General features: G+C 36.7%; 3 protein-coding genes across 3 annotated transcripts; 2 read left to right on the top strand and 1 right to left on the bottom strand.

Annotated features, from left to right (window-relative positions):
• Positions 1-217: 217 nt before the first annotated feature.
• LOC134247228 (fucose-1-phosphate guanylyltransferase-like) lies at positions 218-8,620 on the bottom strand. Its single transcript, XM_062729578.1, has 4 exons — positions 8,475-8,620; positions 6,493-6,591; positions 2,293-2,466; positions 218-2,015 (listed from the first exon to the last, which is right to left on the bottom strand). The coding sequence occupies exons 1-4, from the start codon at positions 8,500-8,502 to the stop codon at positions 433-435; spliced, it is 1,884 nt and encodes a 627-aa protein (XP_062585562.1). The 5' UTR covers positions 8,503-8,620; the 3' UTR covers positions 218-432.
• Positions 8,621-10,340: 1,720 nt separating this feature from the next.
• Positions 10,341-15,061, top strand: LOC134247197 (transmembrane protein 272-like). Its single transcript, XM_062729539.1, has 5 exons — positions 10,341-10,685; positions 11,159-11,269; positions 12,076-12,135; positions 12,317-12,556; positions 14,004-15,061. Exons 1-5 carry the CDS (start codon positions 10,586-10,588, stop codon positions 14,186-14,188), a joined length of 696 nt encoding a protein of 231 aa, XP_062585523.1. The 5' UTR covers positions 10,341-10,585; the 3' UTR covers positions 14,189-15,061.
• Positions 15,062-18,158: 3,097 nt separating this feature from the next.
• On the top strand, positions 18,159-18,925 carry LOC134247206 (uncharacterized). Its single transcript, XM_062729546.1, has 2 exons — positions 18,159-18,744; positions 18,776-18,925. Exons 1-2 carry the CDS (start codon positions 18,346-18,348, stop codon positions 18,923-18,925), a joined length of 549 nt encoding a protein of 182 aa, XP_062585530.1. The 5' UTR covers positions 18,159-18,345.
• Positions 18,926-21,146: the final 2,221 nt, after the last annotated feature.

Here is a 21,146-nt window from a genome sequence, read left to right on the forward strand (position 1 = left end):
CTGTATAACTTTATTAAAAGCTATCCCTACAGTTGTAGTCTTATTGCAGTCTTGCCAAAATAAGAGACTTGATTAAGGATCATTATTCTATTTATTGCTGTTGTAAAGTTTTAAGTCCCAACTGCTTCTTTTCTCTTCCTTTGTTAAGTACAAACCAGTTAAGAGCTACAGTCTCGACAGAGACTTCTGGTTTAATTTACACATAATTGAACTACAATTTCTTTGTAAAATTTTGTTTTTATTTCCAAAATAATGTAACCAATTTATAATCTATTCTAAAAATATGATAAATAAATACTGTCTGGTATATTAAGTAGATTCTTTAGCACCATAGAGGGGATCAGATCAAAAACACAGCATTAGAAGTCAATCTACAAGTATAGTTAAAAGTCAGACATCTCATAATAAATATAAACAAATACATTAATTCATTTAGGCCTTTGAGATTTTAGAAAATAAATCCTCTCTAAATTTCAGCATAGCTTTGACATCCTTCTTCTCTAAAATTTCCTCCATTGAGACAACATCATAGCTACTTAGATCTATCAAGTTAGGATTATTACCCTGCGAGGCTTTCACTATAGTTAATGCTAGCATGAGAGACGAAGTCATGGTACTCTCCAGAGGAAATAGGGACATCTGCCATAGGCTGGTGAGGGCACGCCCCTCTCCCGCGCCTTCCACACCCCCTGTGTGCTCGTCTAACTCAAACTGGGTCAGTTTACAGTTCTCAATAAAGCGTTGGATATCATATCCTAAATACGGGGCCCCAGAGACTTCTGACACTGGCACCTGCTTCTTCAGATCGTCATCGATGTGGAACACAATGGTGGTGTATTTGGTCTTCTCCTGGTGTTTGACGGCTACTGTATGGAGGAATAAGTTGTGAGGTATTTGACTGTGTGGGGGAGGAGTTTCTGTCAGTTCCTCCTCAAATACTGCACAGTTACTGATAATGGAGTTCTGACCTACTTGCAGTGGATACTCAAAGTGACAGTACTCCACCACTGTGTTAGGAGAGACAAAGCAGTTGGAGGGTAAACAGGAATGCATGATACAACCAAATCCAGTGTCTGAAAACTTCTGCTTTTTGGCACTAGGTTCTATTTCTGTAAAAGTGTTAAAGCAGTCCTTCACTAATCCAAGCTCACTTTGAAGTTTGGTGTCGAAACAGAAATGATGAATATACTCCTTTGTTGTGCCAATGTGGATAAATCTAGAAGCATTCATCAAGAGTAAGCTAATATCTGTCCCTTTCAAGAGCTCAAATATCTGTAACCTAGTGGGGACAAGATTTGGAGTCAAATGTGTAACATTTTTTGTGTTGTGAACATAGTCACTAGTAGCCTGAGGACCTAATGCTTGCAAAAAATCACCATACGCATCAATTTCACACGTCAGAGGACAGTTTTCTTTATAGAAATGTAAAAGTTTCCTAGCTACATCCATTCCAAAAAAGAAAGCACTGTCAGTGTATGACATATCTCCCTTCACGGCTACCTCCTCTGGGAAGGTCAGGTTACTGAGCACTGCACCCTGCTCATACATCTGGGTAATTCTGGGCTTTTGTAGGACCCTCAAGCACCTCATTCCCCGGACATGTTTCTTAGGATCCAGGTTTTTCTCATTCTCCACTACGTAGACTCCATGTTTGGTTCCTATCTGTACTGGGGACGGGTGAGCTAGAGCAGTAAATCCATTGTAACAGAACGACCAGTACTTAGAATCTTCAGAGGAACCAAGGTCATACACTAGGATGTCATCAGCACAAGCCACAAACACGCCGGGTGGCATATTGGGAAGGAATGGCATGTACATAGCTAATTTAAGGTCTAACATTTGGTAGATAGGGTCTCCATGAGGAATAGGAGAGAATATTTTGCCCAGGCAGCTAGCACTAGGCATCCTTTTGCTCTGTCCTCCTGCATGAATCAATAAGATCTTCTTCCCAAACATCTCCTGACCTAAACGAAGATTTAAAAAGGCCAAAACCACCAAGGTGGATCCACCATTACCTGTCATCAAACAATAGATAAGTCAAATTAACAGAAATTTTTAAGATTATACTCTCTAAAATGAAAATGAAAAAAAAATTCAATAAAAGATAGGAAAACTTGGTTATAAGGAATCTATAACATAGATTCTTTATATTCATATTTGACACAAGAACTACAGCTACTCATCATACTACCCGGGTACAGGTGTGCTTTATAATGCATGTTTGTATACTTTCGAATATGTTAAAAATGTGCATAAATACATCACCTGATTAGTGATATGTTACAAACATACCTATTTTTGGTCCGGTGGGGTCAGCTACAACATAAATTGGGAGATTCAAGGGAAGCTCTTTTCTGTTTCTTTTACTTTCAATCTGAAGTTCAAACACATGCTTCTGTGCATAGTCTGCAGTTGTAATTACAACAACATCCCAAAACACACAGTTGTCTGTATTTTTGTCCTTTCCTTAAAAAAATTAATGAATTTAAAATTATCAAAATGAACTACATTGCTTCTTTGTGATGTTGATAAAAGAGATTCAAGAGTAATTTAACGTCATTTTTGATTTTTATTTTATACAGGTGACCTAGCTACATTCGTGTATTAACATTTGAACATTTTCAGCTTCTTCTCTGAAACCACTGAACCAATTTCAACCAATTTTGGATTACAGCATCTATGAGTGAAGGGGAACAAAAATTGTGAATTTCATGGTCCCTGTCCCCCTGGGGCCTTGGGGGTGGGGTAAAACAGCAAAAAAATCTTCTTCTTTATTGGACATCAAGAGACAAACTGTTGGTATGATTGTAATCAGCATTGAGTCCTCTACCAAAATTGTGATAAATGTGTGTGCTAGGGTGCTTATTGATAATATAGTGAAAATGCATTATTTCTTTGAAAATCTTCTTCTCTGCTCCTGGGTATCAAATTAACAAGAAACACATAGTTATGATGAGCAAGAGTGCCTTTTTCAGATTTGTGAATTTTATGGCCCCAGGGTCAAATGGTGCTAGGGCGGGGCTCTACTGATTATATAGTGAAAATGCATTAATTCTTTGAAAATCTTCTCTGCTCCTGGGCATTGAATAAACTAAGTACATTGTTATGATGACCAGGAGTGCCTCTTCCTAAATTGTGAATTTCATGGCCCCAGGGTCAGGGGTTCTGGTGTAGGGCGGGGCTCTATTGATTAGATAGTAAAAATGCATCAATTCTTTGAAAATCTTCTTCTCTGATCCTGGGTATTAAATAAACTAACTAAGTACATTGTTATGATGACCAAGAGTGCCTCTTCCAAAATTGTAAAATTTCATGGCCCCAGGGTCAGGGGTTCTGGTACTAGGGTGGGGCTCTATTGATTATATATAGAAAATGCATTAATTCTTTGAAAATCTTCTTCTCTGCTCCTGGGTATTAAATAAACCAACTAAGTACATAGTTATGATGAAAAAAAATTGTGAATTTCATGGCCCCAGGGCCAGGGGTTCTGGTGCTAAGGCGGGGCTCTATTGATTATATAGTGAAAAGGCATTTATTCTTTGAAAATCTTCTTCTTATTCCTGTGTATTAAATAAACTAACTAAGTACATAGTTATGATGAGTAAGAGTGCCTCTTTCAAAATTGTGAATTTTAAGGCCCCAGGGTCAGGGGTTCTGGTGTTAGGGTGGGGCTCTATTGGTTATACATTGTATTGTGAAAATGCATTGATTCTTTAAAAATCTTCTTCTCTGCTTCAAGGTATTAAATAAATATCATAAAGTACATAGTTATGATGAGCAAGAATGGCACCTCATTCAATTTTGCGAATTTTTATGTCCCCTGTGTCAGGGGTTTTGCCATTTGCTTTGGGGGGGGGCTTTTGATTATATAGTGAAAATGCATGAATTCTTTGAAAATCTTTTCCTTTGCTCCAGGGTATTAAATTATGCCAATGATCTAAGTATATATATTTTTTTTTGATGAAAAAAGGTGTATCTAGCAAAACAGTTAATTCCATGCCCCCTGGGTCACGGGTATAGGGGGGGGGGGTACATAGTCTGAAAATAAATTAATGCTTTGAAATCTGCTTTTTGGTATTAATCAACCATTTATGATGAAATAAAATTTATGATAAAATTTCCAAAATTTTGAAATAAATGGCCCCAGGGTAAGTGGTTCCTTTGGGGTGAGGTGCATAAATGGTTATAAAGTGGAAGTGCATTTTCTCTTTGTTACTCTGATCTACGTCTGGGTATTAAGTAACTAGAGTAAGCATGGTAAGTGTATAATTATGATAAGCTTTAGAACATAACCTACTTATTCAGCCAATCAAATGCTTCCATTTCTTGCGAAGAATTGATTCTTCATGGTATAGAATTCTTCTATTTCTGAAAAATTCAACGTTATCTGATTGGTTCACTTGACAGTTATATGGGTGTGTCTTCATTGGTCTTTGTTCAGCACACAAAAAGAAACTATTCAAAACCCACGTGCTGTTTACAATGATATTTAAACTTTCTAGGCCTTGCTACACTTTTTTTCCCACTGTAATCTTTTGTCGCCATTTTGAATATTATTTTTTTCACATTTTGGTACATACAGAAAATACAACCATCGTCATGTATATCAGAGACGAACCTTGTCTTTGAAGACAGATTTAATCACAATTTTTATCTAATTTTTATTTGATATTAGACAGCGATACACTCCTGCTGACTAGGGCCTTGTCATCTTAACACAATCATTTTTTTAAAATATAGATATTTTGATTCTTGTTACATGGGTATTCATTAGTTCAGTAACTTAAATATTTTCACCATACCATTTTCCCCAGAAAATCAAGCTATTTCATTTAATCCCGTGCTAACCTGAATGGGTTGGGACATTCTAAAACCGCGTGTGTTCGATATTGGTTGCGTCTCGATATGTACAACGATCGGTCAAAGCCTTATATATGACACAGTCGTGGGAGGAGTTTATATTTTAATCCATTCATTTGAGTGACTCAGGTCAACTAAGATCATAAAGAGAAAGCACGAAACTCATTAGGTGTATAAATTTCTCTTCAGGGATGATCTTACTAATCGAACATAACCTATATTTAGCCAATCAAATGCTTCCTTTTTTCGCGAAGAATTGATTCTTCATGGTGAAGAATTCTTCTATTTCTGAAAAATTCAACGGTGTCTGATTGGTTCACTTGATAGTTAGATGGGTATGTCTTCATTGGTCTTTGTTCAACGCACAAAAAGAAACTATTCAAAACTATTCAAAACCCATGCTGTTTACAATGATATTTAAACTTTCTAGGCCTTGCTACACTTTTCTTTCCAACTGTAACCTTTTTAAATATTTTTTTTTCACATTTCGGTACATACAGAAAATACAACCATCGTCTTGTGTATCAGAGACGAACCTTGTCTTTGAAGTCAGATTTAATTACAATTTTCATCAAATTTTTATTTGATATTAGACAGCCATACCCACTCCTGCTGACTAGGGCCTTGTCATCTTAACACAATCATTTTTCAAAAATATAGATATTACGATTCTCGTTACATGGGTATTCATTAGTTCAGTAACTTTAATATCTTCGCCATACCATTTCCTCAGTAAATCACGCTATTTCCAGGCACGTAGCATCGTTTTTTGAAAGTGGGGGGGGGGGGGACCAGAGAAAAAAAAATTTTTTACTTACCTGTAAAAGTTGACCAGCAAAAAAAAAAGGAAATTGCCCAAACTCGAAAATCCTATTTCGTGGAGTGGGGGGGGGGGCAACTTCCTTTCAATTCCACTTTTTTTTTTTTTTTTGGCACACAATACTACATTTTCTTGGTATCACTTTACTGTGGTAAAAAGATGGGGTTGGGGGGACCAACCTTTCAATGCCTATAGACATTTTCAATAGTAAAGGTTTTGTTGGGAAACAAAGTAGCGGGGTCAGCCCCTCCCCCTATTGCTACGTGCATGATTTCGTATAATCCCGTGCTAACCTAAATGGGTTGGGAGTCCATTCTGAAACCGCGTGTGTTCGATATTGATTGCGTGCTTGATATGTACAATGAGCGGTCAAGTTGAGCCTTATATATGACACAGCCGTGGGAGGAGTTTATTTTTAATCCATTCATTTGACTGGCTGACAGTCAGTAAGATCATATGAAGAGAAATCTTCATCACGAAGAATTTATAGCCCATTATTACATGAAGATATATGATCTTACTATTACATAGTGCCTCTTTAAAAATTATGAATTTCATGGCCTCTGGTTTAAAACACGAAATAAATTCAATTGTTAAAAGTTGTTACATGACCCTCAGGTGACCTATAAGGCCCGTGGGCCTCTTGTTATTTTATACAAGTACATTGGAGATTTTGTAGAAATCATGGTGATCAATTGACAGAATTATAGTAAAACAGCAAAGAAACATTAAATTTTGAAAGCACAATAAATGTGTGGGAGTGCTTATTTTTATCAGAAACAAAAAGAACACGAGTGACTTTAATGGTTTACCTCTAATTTTTTCATAATCAGAAAATACTTTCTTCATAAACTGTGTAATGCCTGTATCCTCAGGAATCATGGGTATGGGTACTTTATTAATATTGTCAGCTACAAAAGTAATGAAAATGATTTCAGTTAGTGGTTATTTATTAGAAAAACTAGGGAAACTTTTAATCTTAAAAAAAATATTTCATGTTGCAGAATTAATTTACACCTTTTCATTCAAATGTGCAACAACATTTGTTTTTCTGTAATCCTACTTTTAAAAAGGTATTTTCATTTTTGATAGAAATTATCAGGCCCTTGGGCCAAAGCTTTCACTAAAGACAGATTGCTTCATATTGCAAGATGTTTTTCAACTTTGAACCCTGCCAAATCCCAAACCCATACCATAAATCTGGAAATATTTGCTGTAGATAAATTTTTAGCAAATTTGCAAGTTCATTGCATTCGCAAAATTATTTTTCTTAAAAATAAATTACCAATAAGAAAATGTAAACAAAGCAGTGGTCATTCGCAAAATTTTGAAACGTAAAAATTAATCAACACCATTTTGACCCGAATTCACAAAATAAAATCGACGTAAAAATTTCCAGATTTACGGTATCACCTTGACCCTTTTTATTTGATCTGTGGTCACCTTTTTTAACACAGTGTACAAGTATACAGGGAGATTCAAGGGAATCTTTTTAGCTTTATTCCTATATTGGATTCCAGTGGGCTGGGGCCATGAACTTCTCAATTTTTTTTTATGTTTTCCATGTATATGCCACATTAAAAATGTTAAAATGGATTGGCCATTTCATTAAAGAACCTGGACATACTAAAAGTTTGTGAATTACTTAACAAACAAACACCATGGTAAGTGGTCACCTGTGAAAAAAAACCATGAAACTCATTAGGTGTGTATATGGGAACCAAAAAGAATTTTCTGAAGTTTGTGGTCAATGAATAAGCATCATAAAAAATAAAATGGAGTATCTATCTCAGACTCTCTTTATAAGACATATAGAGAATATTTTAATTGGCTTCCTACACTCCTACTTTCCCAGTCCACAGGAGTCAGCAATATATCATTAAAGTGAAATTAAATGATAAAAACACTTAAAGCAAAAGCAGGCATGTGAAACCAGAGACCTATATACTAACGGGATAGCCAACTACCGCAAGTCTCGCGATATCTCATAAGTCAACTTTAATTAATTATATCTCTACAGCTATCTCATATTTGAGATAATATCCTTTAATTATCTGTCAAAAAATCATTCAAGATTTGTTTTTAGCATGCATTATACTCCTTATCTTTGTAGTAATTTTGTTTTATGTAAAATCAGCACATTCCCCGATCGGCCATATTTCTGAGAAATCGCCGATTCCGGTGTTTGTTTTATATATATTTAAATCATATTATTATTATGCTTTAAAATTTATCAATAAATCAATTCCTATACATAAAAGAAATAAATGATATTAATCAGAAAACACCCTGTTTACTGGGAGTAAACGTAGTTTGAAAAACTTGCAGTGTTGTGTGTGATGTTTTGGGTAAATAAACATGGTGATGAAGGAGTTGCCTATCCCGTTAGTATGTAGGTGCCTGGTGAAACTCATTGGTAACATTTACGTGTAGCGAGCTTGCGAACTGACTGGTCAAATTTGCCTGTTTTATATCTGAATATCATTTTTTTCACCAGAAACATAAATAACATATGTATGTCTCCACTTAATTGGCCCAGTCCCATAACAAGGGCAAGCATCGTAAAAATTCTACTATCATATTCTTATCAGTTTTCAAATTACGTGGCTAAATAAATTTGCTCAAATTATGATTCCTTCCTGTCTTAACAAAATCAGCCAAACGTATTTTTAAATATTTTTTTTTCATTGATTTCAAAAAGTTTTAACAGTCACTGAGTCAGACGGCTTCAACAATTCTGAGTTCATAACTTGAGGAAAATAAATTGATTTTTGTTAATTAATAAAATAAGTACAGTTCTTTTCCTCATCTTTCTTCTCCATGACAATACGACGTGTACAACAGCCCTACAAACGACACCTCGCCCGGGTCGCCGTGGCACCTGTCAATGTTTCCAACTGTTCCGAATTTCTTCCTCCACTTCCGGGTCGTTGAAGCGGATAATTCGAACCAAAGCATATTCTTACATCCTGCAAGTTCTAAAAATGATTTTTTTTTTTATTTTTAATGGTTCGTAGCATAATTTCATCCCGATTTTCGGTCTTTTGTCCGTCAGTCCGTCCGTTTTAGCTGTCTGTAGTTCTGTCTGTATGACAAATGCTATAACTCGATTCCCACTCGATGTCTCAGCCTTTGAGCTGTAACTCCCTATGGCCTGTCGATTTTGAAGTCAAAAGGTCAAGGTCATCAATTCATTTTTTTGGGGGGTCTGTTTAACACTCTCGATTCGTTTCTCAAAAAGCCTTTGAGCTTTTGCAATGAAATTTTATATCCTGACTCCCTACGGTCTAAGTAATTAAGGCTCCTCAGTATTTATTTTGACTTTGAGATCAAAAAGGTCAAATGTCAATACCGTAGATTCATACATTCTGCATGTTCTGTGAGTGTGTAAATTTTTCACTTCCGGGCGATACTTCTAGAGGCTTAATTAGACTGCGTTTTCAAAATTAAATTTTATACTGACGGTATTTCCCTATGGTCCCTTAATTCCCCTTCTTAAGGACAGACGAGACGTTCCTCAATAATAGAAATTTTTTTCCAAGATTTTATTGAAGAATTACTACTTTACATGTTTACTCACAAAAAAAATCAAGGTACCTTACCGGGCGTTTTTGTGAGATACCAGAGGATGGAATTTCTTATATAATCCTTTAGGAAAAATACTTAGTTTGTCCAAATTACATTACTAGTGTTTCAAATTTTTAAAAACAATTAAAACCCGGTTTAGAAAACAGAAAGTGATAAGGATTTTGTATATTTTTCAAAAATTATGAAGATGTACAAAACAGATATTTGGGGAACATATCGTCTGACCTTAAAGTGACCCCTTGAAATGGCTGTTATCTTGGAAAAATACCCCATTTATTGGATGGCATTTTACGTTATATATGTTTCCTCTCTATATTGCCAAATTTTACTCACAGACATACAAAAGTTTTTGGTAATCTTTTAAAAATTGCCTGTTTGCCCTTGCATATGATTATTTGGTTTATTCATTCTGAAATTTCCTCAATCTTTCAACTTCTTAAAGTTGATTGACGTCTTCAGTTTGAATCAATAATTTTGACATCCATATTGACTCTTAAGTGTTTGGTATTGTCAGCATTCCACTTTTAAAGAAATTTTAACCTTTCAGTTCTTTGCCATTACATACCTCTTGAACTGTTAGTATTACATCTTCGCTAGCCAAGAGTTTCCGATCCGAAATCTACTCTACAAGTAGAGTAGATTTCGGATCGGAAACCCTTGGCTAGCGAATATGATAGTACTTGGGCTTTCATATTCCATAGGTATATTCCTTGTTACTAGACCTTCCCTTGGATACTAATAATTTTGATCTTTAGACCCTGACCTTGGAGTAAATTCAAAACTTGCATTTGGGAAACATCAACAATCGCCATGAGCTGTCATACGGGGGGGGGGGGGGGGTATCAGTGTTTCACAAACACATATCTTGCTCTTTATTTCAGAATCTGTAATAATAATTTTTTACAATATTATGCATCCCCCCGTGAAGTTTATTTTTAAAAGCATCGATTTTTCGAAAGATGCCTTAACAACCCCCCCCCCTATTTTTACAAGCATGTACTCTAACATTTGACAGTCTCTTAAACCGTTATAAAGTATTCTGGCATTTATTCCGACTGATTTCTTTTCAATGACGGAGCTGTCTGTGGACAATACGTTTAAATGTCCTTGCAGAGTTAACATTGATCAATTATTAAATATTTAAAGTCCAACTATTTCTCAATCATAACAACGTGTATTGCGTTTTGTTTATGTTGAAGGTCAATAGAAACCTATGTTCCGGTGAGTTTACTTGTGAGACTTGGTCCATGCTAGTGTTTATATATTGGTTTTAGCTACTACTCTCGGCTTTCCATAAGTTTCTGAGTGTTTCAGAAGATGGCTAACGTACAGATCTACCCCGCGGATTCTTCCAATCCGACGGATTCTGTTATGGATCCACCCCCGGTCTACACCGCCAATGATGTAGCTCAAAACGGTAGGTACATTGTAGCTAGTGCTCAGCGCATTTTTGACGATGGCACTAGAATTTCAAGGAAAACACATTAGCCAATATGTTGTACTTAAGTTAATGTCTGTTAATTAGGATTCGATTGATTACATACAGGAATTCAGCCAATACATCGGTTTTGCTGAAACGGAAGATTTGTGAATTGCTTTCGGGTAAAAGTATAATGCACTGTACATGCACCTTTGAATGTGAGAACAAAAGGATCATATAATATACATTGTATAATATACATAAACAAAGTCGTTTGTACCCGAACTTCACAATATGACCTCCATATTAATGAATTTTGAAATATCTGAAATTCGATTACACAATTTTCTCGATTTTCTTTTAGACTTAATTCTACTCGTAAATATTTTATTCATTTTTGTTTGATATACTATAAATATCAAAATATGCCTAATACTTGATTTGTCTTAACTTTCAAATAATTCTTTCAGATCCGCCACCATCCTATGATTCTCTCTTTGGAAAGTTTAAACAGGCAAAGGCAGAATCGACAGGAAATGTGGACTTTGCCAGAAAATGTTGTTCAATATGCACCGGTTCAGGTGAGTGTGTGACACAAGGTCTCCATTCCGTGTGTCCGAAAAGTTTATAAATCTGCTCGCTTAGAATTGTTCAGATTGAGATTTAAAAATAAACCTACGCCATTTCTATTCATACCCATGCAAAGCTCCTAAAACTAAAAAAGTATCATTGGCATACATTAAAATTGCATGTCGGTTTTGACTTAAGTTTAATTTTCTTGTGTATTCTTCAAGTATTTATAAGCATTTTGGATGGTACTTTTTGCTTCAACACGAACATACCATATAATGCATTTACATTATTTTTGCAATAATACGAAAAAAAGAACAGTATTTAATTTTTTTTCTCTTTATTTATTACATGTAATTTTAAAGGGCTACAATTTAATGCTTTTATTGCAAGAATTAATCAAGTAAATTACAGCTGCCTTTGTGTGCTTCTAGTACTTTGATTAAGGTCAGACGACACGTTCCTCAAAAATATATAATTTTTCCTGAGAATTTGTCATTGAAGTATAGGTTCTAAAACAAGCTTCCTCACAAAAAATTAGGGTACCTTACCAGGCATTTGGCCAAGATACCATAGGGTCATATTTCTTATATAACCCTTATGGGTAATCTTCTGAATGACCTATATCACAACTTTTTGATGTACATCTTTTTAAAAACATTTTGAGAACAATGTAGAAATTAGAAGAGAACAACAAATAAGAATATTTTTTATATAATACCACGAGATACAAAACATAAACTTGAGGATCGTGTCGTCTGACCTTAAGAATACGTATTTGTGTGAAGTCCTTATTCACTCTTTACTTTTTTTTCAGTGATATTCATTGTGATTTTAGCCCTATTGTTGGGATATCCTATAGCTATGATTGTAATGGGTGAGTATTAATCTTAGAATGTAAGATTTATTTTAAAATTTCGAAAGAGGTGTTTAAACCTGTATGGGTGTGAAATTTTGGGGGAGGGAGCTCGAGGATAGAGAGGAAACAGGAATGGTACATACCTAGCTGGGTGATTTTTGTGGCGATCACTAAGCATCACCTGTAATTTACCTTACAGGTGCGATATACCTAGACGACTGCCCCGCCCAGAGACTGATTCCAATATACCTAATAGTGGACGGCGTCTTCACCTGTATCTCCATCTTGTACGGGTTACTGAAAAGTGCCCTAAAGGACAAAGAGAAGGAGGGAGAGGGAGATGGAAAGAACAAAGACAAGCCAAAGTCTAAAGGAAGGAAGGCCGGCGACTGCCTAGAGTCCCTCATCAACACATTCCTCTTCGCATGGTTCATTTGTGGTATGTTACGATGCTTCATGATAACTCTATATCTTGAGGGCACCGTTTCTGTCTAAGGCTTCTAAAAACAAAAAAGGCCAAGAAAATAGGAAAACTTTAAATCTAACGCTTAACATGCTATCAGTATGAATGATCAGTATCTTCCAGATGGAGGATTTAAGTCTGATCTTAATATTTATATTTCTTGGATCCCAGTGCAAATTACGTCACATCTGTTACACAAACAAGGACAACCCCCACCTCCACCTCCCAAAACGCTCATACACAATAGATAGCGCGTTATAAGTTCTGTCTTCCAGTTGCGTTGCGAGGGAATAATGACACCGACTTGTGTAGGCATTTTGCCTGGAATAAATTAATGTAAAGAAATGAAGGTTTCAAAGATAACAGATTATTTTACTTGGGACAATTAAAACAAAGGGGGATTTTATGTTTCAGTCTTTCGAAAGCTGCTGTTTCAGTGAATTTCTGTTCCAATCTTTGAATTTCTGTTCCAATCTTTCAATAAACATCTTAACTGTTCTCTAACATTTTCCCCCGAGAAATGTTTATGCTTGATAGAAGTCTACGATAATTGCTAAAATTTAATATGCATGTAATTTGATTTTTTTTTATTTTTCTAGATTTTATTTGCTGCTTTCCTTCTACAATAAAAGTCAAAGTACTACGAGTACTGACAGATCCTTTTCTATAGTTATTCCCTACTGATATGCAAACGTTATTGAGTACATACAATATCAATTTATATGTTTGTTGTCAAGGCGATTTTCTAGTTACTTTTCTGAAATCAACCCTGACCATGTTGTTAGTTACACATACGAATGTACCAGTTCACCGTGTTGAGTGTACATACATAACAAACCTTTTATTTTTCCTTATGAAAAATTCATTTTTGTTTCTAAATTCATTTTTATTTAGAGGTCGGAAACCGCTCCAAACTTGTTCTCGAGATAGATTTTCCCTGTAATTCCGGGACGCCTCTACATTTTTCATTGTTAGAAATCGGCACTTCTGTTGCTCTTGATTTCTGTACTTTGTATAAAGGACGTTTTGGGTTTACTGCATGTTTTATACGGCAAGTTCAATCATTTTGAAGCTAGATCTCACCCGACACCGGTAGGAAAATGTAGATATTAATTTAAATCAAGTGTAAACTGAGGCACCTCCTCAAATCCAAGATGGCGAATGGCGCACTTTTACTCTTTTTATATACAGTAATAAATATCACATTATTTTATCACTTGCTAATTTCAGCGAATTTTTATTTTTATTTCAATGAGGGTATTCAGGCACATCTAGAAAAACACAAACGCGAGCATATTAAATTAAATAATTTTTTAAACAGATTTCAATGCTGCCTTAAATACCTGTATGCTTATTCCTTTAACCTTGATATCAAGTATACTTTTTTACTAACATAATAATATTTGCTTTGATATTTTTACAGGGAATGTCTTTACGTACAATTTGGACTGGGTTTCCTCTCCCGTAACGGCCAAGAACTATTGCGACCCCACCATTTATTATTTCTGTTTCTGGACCATCACCGTGACATATATATTGGTCGGAGTGATTGTTCTGGTAGCTTGCTGCATATGTGTCTGTGCATGTGTTGCTGCCTCAAAAAAATAACATGCAATTGACGGTTTCGTCGATGTAGTAATATTGTACAAATATGTAAACAATTATGGGACGAAATTGGGGGAGGGGGGTATAGTAAAGGGGCAAGGATGAGAGAAAGGGTGGAAAAGTGAGATAATGGCGGGGGAGGGGTTAGTGGAGGGATACCGCAGAAAGAAAGGGAAAGGAAGAATGTATCCCATGTTTATCTCCAATTGTATCTTTGTTGACTGAATTATAAGTCATCAAATTTTGTACTCTGCAATTTGTGCAGAACGGAAATAACGAACGTTTTCTCAGCAATTAATTGTTATTCCTTTTAGTTGTTGAATATTTTATATACATGTATATAGTACAGCTTCTGTTTACGATCAACATCATGTGATCTGCTTATGAGATTTTAAAATAATATATATTGTTTATATTTTGCAAGTAGAAACAAAAATATAAGCAGGAAATGGTAGTGATCTTTCGGTTTATCTGTATATACCGGTATGCAAAGAGACTAGTAGAGTAAATTTCTGTTATTATATTTCGGGTCAAATGAAGACAAACAAAGGTCAGATTCAATTATTGATTTGAAAATATATTGGTCACAAATCAAAAGTAGTGAACATTCCATTTTACACATTAAGTCCACTAGTTTCAGGTTGATTTTCTCTGTTTTCATTTGTTACAAATACTCATGATTAAGGACATCGCCTCAAACCACGCAGTCCAGAGTCTGCTCAGCGCACTCTCCGGATATGGAGGGGCTCGTACATCTAGACCGTGGTTTGTGACGATAAACCACGGGTGTGTGCTGTGATATATACAATTAAGTGGACTGTTTGGAGAGATTTCCTTTTTTTTGTTATTATTGGTATTAATAAAACATTTATTTTACATTACCAGTTTTTCTTTTGTTTTATTAAAATTGAGGAAGTGTACATTTTTTAAGGAATTAACCAATGATTAGTAGAGAGCCTCAGAGACAAGGATAGCCGGTATTTGGACGGTTATTAAAACATTTTTGTCAATAACTTAATTAGAATAGAATTAACAATGTTTTTCCATGCTTATGTGAACACGATATATCCTACTGAGCCTGAAATAACAGATACAAATCAGTCTGACACACCTGTTTCATATTTTGATATTTTACTAGAAAAAGTCGCCCGCGTGGTACAGTGCCAGAGTCGCGGATCGAGTAAGGAGTGGATGTTGACGTCGCAGGTTCGAATCTCACCGTGGGATGTGGAGACCGTTCTTTCTGATGAGACCGTTTAAACAGACGTCCTTGTTGCAATAGGTGCTGTGACAAAAAAGATCCTTTACTGCTCACTTGCCCCGAGTACCGAACGTAGGTATTAGGGCTGGGCAATAATATCGATGTTTCAATATATTGCAATACAATGACAGAAAGTATTGTATCGCAATACGATTTTCTAATATCGATATATTGGCAATATGCTAAGATTAAGGAATTTTGTCATTAAATATGAAAATGGACTTATGGAAGTTTGTTATTAAGCCAAACACTAACTAAGACAGAAGTTGTTTTGTGGGAACATTTCAGAGCATAACTTAAATGAAATCAACAAGATTTTTTTCCGTGTTGGTCACTTATCATAGTTATGTACATACTGCATGTAAATTAAAGTAAATAAAGTAAGAAAATGCCATTTAAATTTCATTGAAAATATTGCAATACATATCGCAATACAGTTAAAAATATCGCAATATATCGCAATACGAAATCTCGGGCCAATACCCAGCCCTAGTAGGTATAAAAAATTGCAGCTCTTCACTGTCAAGTGATGCGGTCTCCAACTCTCCATATGAGTGAACAATTTCGAGAGGGACTTACCACATACATACCAAAACTAGAAAAGACATTAATGGTAATCTAACAAACATAGCTTTATGATAAATGTGATAACTTTAACTTCAGACAATCATCAAGTTATCCTTCCCTTACATTTTCCTATCACTTGCATACGGGCTTTATATTTCTCGGTTGATTTGATACGCACCTGATCCCACCACTGATGTGTTAGAAGCCCGTGTTCGCCCCGCTCCTGATTTATATTGTTTAATGGACTTTTGAGCTTGAATAGTGTTTCAAATTAAACAATATCAGGACCGTAGGATGACAGGGGAGGGGTTTCTCTGTTTAGAGTTTTGCTGTAGTTTTAATATGGAATTTTTCAATAGACGCTGACCCCCTTCAAATTTTTGCACAAGAGTATCTATGCGTGAAGGATACAAAAAATATGAACAACATTCCCTACCATCCTGGAACCTGAAAGGGGGGAATAAAATTATCAAAATTAGTGCAATCTTTGAAAAAATATTTTCCTTTGCTCCTTAGTATCACTCAGTTGAATGTTGGATGTTGGCATAATTATAAGAATAGAGTCCTATACCAAAGTATACATATTCATGGCTCAAGGATGAGGGGTACTGGTGGTATGGCGGGCTCAAATGACCATACAGTGAAAATGCACAAATTCTTTAAAAATATTCTTTGTCCTTTCTTACTACTCAGTAATCAGATAGTCGCCCGGATGACACAGTGGTTGAAGTGTCTGCTAAATTAGAGTCGCAAAGTTAGGAACTGGCCTGATCATTACGTCATGGGTTCGAATCCAATGTGGGATGATGAGACTGGTTCTTCGGTTGAGACTGCAAAATCGAGGTCCAGTGTGTCAGTACATGTAGGTGCTCACACCAAAAAAAATCCCTCACTGCTCAGTGGCCCTGAGTACCAAGTTATGGCACGCCAAATTCACAAAAATGAGCTAAACGTAGTTTCACAGTTGATAAACTAAGTTTATCGACTGTAAACTATAGTTTACAAACCGTGAACTATAGTTAACAATTCGTTAACTATAGTTTTCTTCTGTAAAGTAAAGATTTCTTTTACTTTGTGTTTATGCTAGGTTATAATCGTTGATTAGGGCATTTGTACTAGTATCCTCGTATTTCTTAATTGCCAGTTTTCACTGTGGAAACTGCATGTGTAAACCATTAAGGTTTGAAGCTTGAGTCAGTGAGATGACATGTTTGTTTATGCACTGAAATTATCTTGGATGCTAAAACGGTGGTGCTTATTGTTTTTATGAGGTTTATGTGTTCTTTTTAGTTAGTATGTCATGTTGCCTTTCTGACTTGGATTCATTTTCTTATTTATAACATATTAGCACAACTGAGGATACAACATACCCCTAAAGTAGGTCACAAGGACTTGCCTTCTTCTAGCTTGGTTTATAGCATTTCCCATTTTGGATAATATATATTTCCACTGTAAGGTTTGGATATTGGACCTTGTTTTAAGTAGGATCAAGGGGATATTGTATTTATTTATCACGTTATAGGTCACAATGACCTGTTTATTATGCCATCTGAGATACTATCATAGCAAGGCCTTATTGATCATTGACAGTTGATACATTTGAGGACATTAGGTTTTATGCTTTAGCTGCATTCATTAAATTGGTTTCCTAATGATGGCAGTTTATAATATGCTTACCCATATGTTTAATTTGTTCATATGACATTTCAGAGGTCAGTGTAACAGTCAAATTGTTACTAAGGTCACTGTGACCTTCAGAAATACATGTTTATGAAGAAACAGTCCTCGTATTTTGATTTACTTTGAACTAGAGGCCAATTTCATTTGTTAAACAAGTATCAATGTTGTTTGTTTTATGTCCCTTCAAGAATATTTCACTCATATTGAGACACCACCACTTGCTGGTGTACAGCTGAAAATTTTTATCTGCACTCGGCATTCAGCGCCACTGAGCAGTGATAGCTGATCTTTTTGTTCCAGCACCTACTGCAACATGGGACCTATATTCATACAGTCTCATTCTTTACATCCCACTTTGGGATTTGAACATGTTTCTTATAAAGATATATGGATGCATGTATTGAAAATGTATAGTGGTTTAATGCACTCCCTTAAAACTCCCCAGTGCTAGCCAGTACTGGGATGGTGGGAGAGGTTGTGAGACTTGCAGTGCTACCCAGTATTGGGATGGTGGGAGGGGTTGTGAGACTTGCAGTGCTACCCAGTATTGGGATGGTGGGAGGGGTTGTGAGACTTGCAGTGCTACCCAGTATTGGGAGATGGTGGGAGGGGTTGTGAGACTTGCAGTGCTAGCCAGTATTGGGATGGTGGGATGGGTTGTGAGACTTGCAGTGCTAGCCAGTATTGGGATGGTGGGAGGGGTTGTGAGACTTGCAGTGCTAGCCAGTATTGGGATGGTGGGAGGGGTTGTGAGACTTGCAGTGCTAGCCAGTATTGGGATGGTGGGAGGGTTGTGAGACTTGCAGTGCTACCCAGTATTGGGATGGTGGGAGGGGTTGTGAGACTTGCAGTGCTAGCCAGTATTGGGATGGTGGGAGGGGTTGTGAGACTTGCAGTGCTAGCCAGTATTGGGATGGTGGGAGGGGTTGTGAGACTTGCAGTGCTAGCCAGTATTGGGATGGTGGGAGGGGTTGTGAGACTTGCAGTGCTAGCCAGTATTGGGATGGTGGGAGGGGTTGTGAGACTTGCAGTGCTAGCCAGTATTGGGATGGTGGGAGGGGTTGTGAGACTTGCAGTGCTAGGTGGGAGGGGTTGTGAGACTTGCAGTGCTAGCCAGTATTGGGATGGTGGGAGGGGTTGTGAGACTTGCAGTGCTAGCCAGTATTGGGATGGTGGGAGGGGTTGTGAGACTTGCAGTGCTACCCAGTATTGGGATAGTGGGAGGGTTGTGAGAGGATGTGAGGTACAATGTAACAGCATCATTTTGGAAAGGACATGGGGCTTTGCTTCCTGCCACATTAAGGAACTACACCAGTACATGTCATTGAAAAAAGTCAAGTAGCTGCCTGTTGAGCATTTGTTTTGTGCATCTGTTGCAATAATGGGTAGGGGTCTTGCATTTGGGGAAGCTAATTAAGTGTTAATATTACAGATTTCTATGAGTAATTGTTGGAGTATTGCATATACATGTACCTTAAAACTATTAGTCATGATTATATAAGGCTGATTTCTTTGAGGACTGTTAGGTACATTTGCTATGGGATTATGTTGTATATTCTGGTTTTTTGGAAATGTAACGTAGTAGTTTCCCCAAATTTTTTTAATTGCCAGTTTCCAATTTGACAATTGTGTAAACCATTAAGGTTTGAAGCCTGAGTCAGTGAGATGACATGTTTATGCACTGAAATTTTCTTGGATACTGAAACGGTGTGTGCTTATTAATTGTTTTACAGGATTTATGTGTTCTTGAAAATTTTTAGTCAGCATTAATTATGTTGTCTTTCTGACATGGGTTCATACTCCTTATTCATACCATATCAAAGTGAGTAACAGACCCCTAAAGTAGGTCACAAGGACTTACCAATTTCTACAATTGGTTACAGAATGACCTATCACACTTTAGAATACATGTACATGTATGCTTATACCTATGAATAATGTGTAATTTGTTCAAATTTGATATTTTGAAGGTGGGTTATAGGCATTCCTTTTTTTTCATGCAGAATAAAGAATTTGACCAATCGGCTGGTAGATACAATATGAGAATGTGGGGTATAATATGTATGTAGCGCAGCCAATATGGAGGGGAGGGTTGTAAGGGGATGTGGGTACAATATTATGTAGCACAAACAATATGGATGGAGGGTTGTAAGGGAATGTGGGATACAATATGAAGCACAGCTAATATGGAGGGGAGGGTTGTGATGTACAATGTATGGTATGTAGCACAGCCAATATGGAGGAAGGGTTGTGAGGAGATGTGGGGAACAATATGTATGTAGCAGTGTCGGCCAATATAGAGGGAGGATTGTGAGGGGATGTGGGGTACAATATGTATGTAACACAGCCAATATGGAGGAAGGGTTGTGAGGAGATGTGGGGTACAATATGTATGTAGCAGTGTCGGCCAATATAAAGGGAGGGTTGTGAGGAGATGTGGGGTACAATATGTATGTAACACAGCCAATATAAAGGGAGGGTTGTGAGGAGATGTGGGGTACAATATGTATGTAACACAGCCAATATGGAGGGAGGGTTGTGAGGGGATGTGGGGTACAATATGTATGTAACACAGACAATATGGAGGGAGGGTTGTGAGGAGATGTGGGGTACAATATGTATGTAACACAGCCAATATGGAGGAAGGGTTGTGAGGACATGTGGGGTACAATATGTATGTAGCAGTGTCGGCCAATATAAAGGGAGGGCTGTGAGGAGATGTGGGGTACAATATGTATGTAACACAGCCAATATAAAGGGAGGGTTGTGAGGAGATGTGGGGTACAATATGTATGTAGCAGTGTCGGCCAATATAAAGTGAGGATTGTGAGGGGATGTGGGGTACAATATGTATGTAACACAGCCAATATGGATGAAGGGTTGTGAGGACATGTGGGGTACAATATGTATGTAGCAGTGTCGGCCAATATAAAGGGAGGGTTGTGAGGAGATGTGGGGTACAATATGTATGTAACACAGCCAATATGGAGGAAGGGTTGTGAGGAGATGTGGGGTACAATATGTATGTAGCAGTGTCGGCCAATATAAAGGGAGGGCTGTGAGGGGATGTTGGGTACAATATGTATGTAACACAGCCAATTTGGAGGGAGGGTTGTGAGGTACAATATGTATGTAGCACAGGCAATATTGAGGGAAGGTTATGAGGGGATGTGGGGTATAATATGTATGTAGCAGTGTCAGTCATCATGTAGGGAGGGTTTTGAGAGGTATAATACCTACAGCAGCTCTTTAATGCTCAAGGGTGGGAGCTCGTTAATGATTAGCAAACTTTCTTGTTAGCAAAAATTAATTGAAATATGTATTGCACATTTTTGAAGCTAAGTTTGATTTATTTGACTAACTCTGTATTTTAAATAATAAATTTTTAATGTTCTTTCCAATAAGGCATTACACATTATGATAGAATTTAAAAGGGCTAGCATTTATTTTGTA

The sequence above is a fragment of the Saccostrea cucullata genome, unplaced genomic scaffold (genome assembly GCF_032062105.1).
Source record: "Saccostrea cucullata isolate Sc308-1 unplaced genomic scaffold, CSIRO_AGI_Scuc_v1 ctg38, whole genome shotgun sequence".
In the NCBI taxonomy this organism is placed as follows: domain Eukaryota; kingdom Metazoa; phylum Mollusca; class Bivalvia; order Ostreida; family Ostreidae; genus Saccostrea; species Saccostrea cuccullata.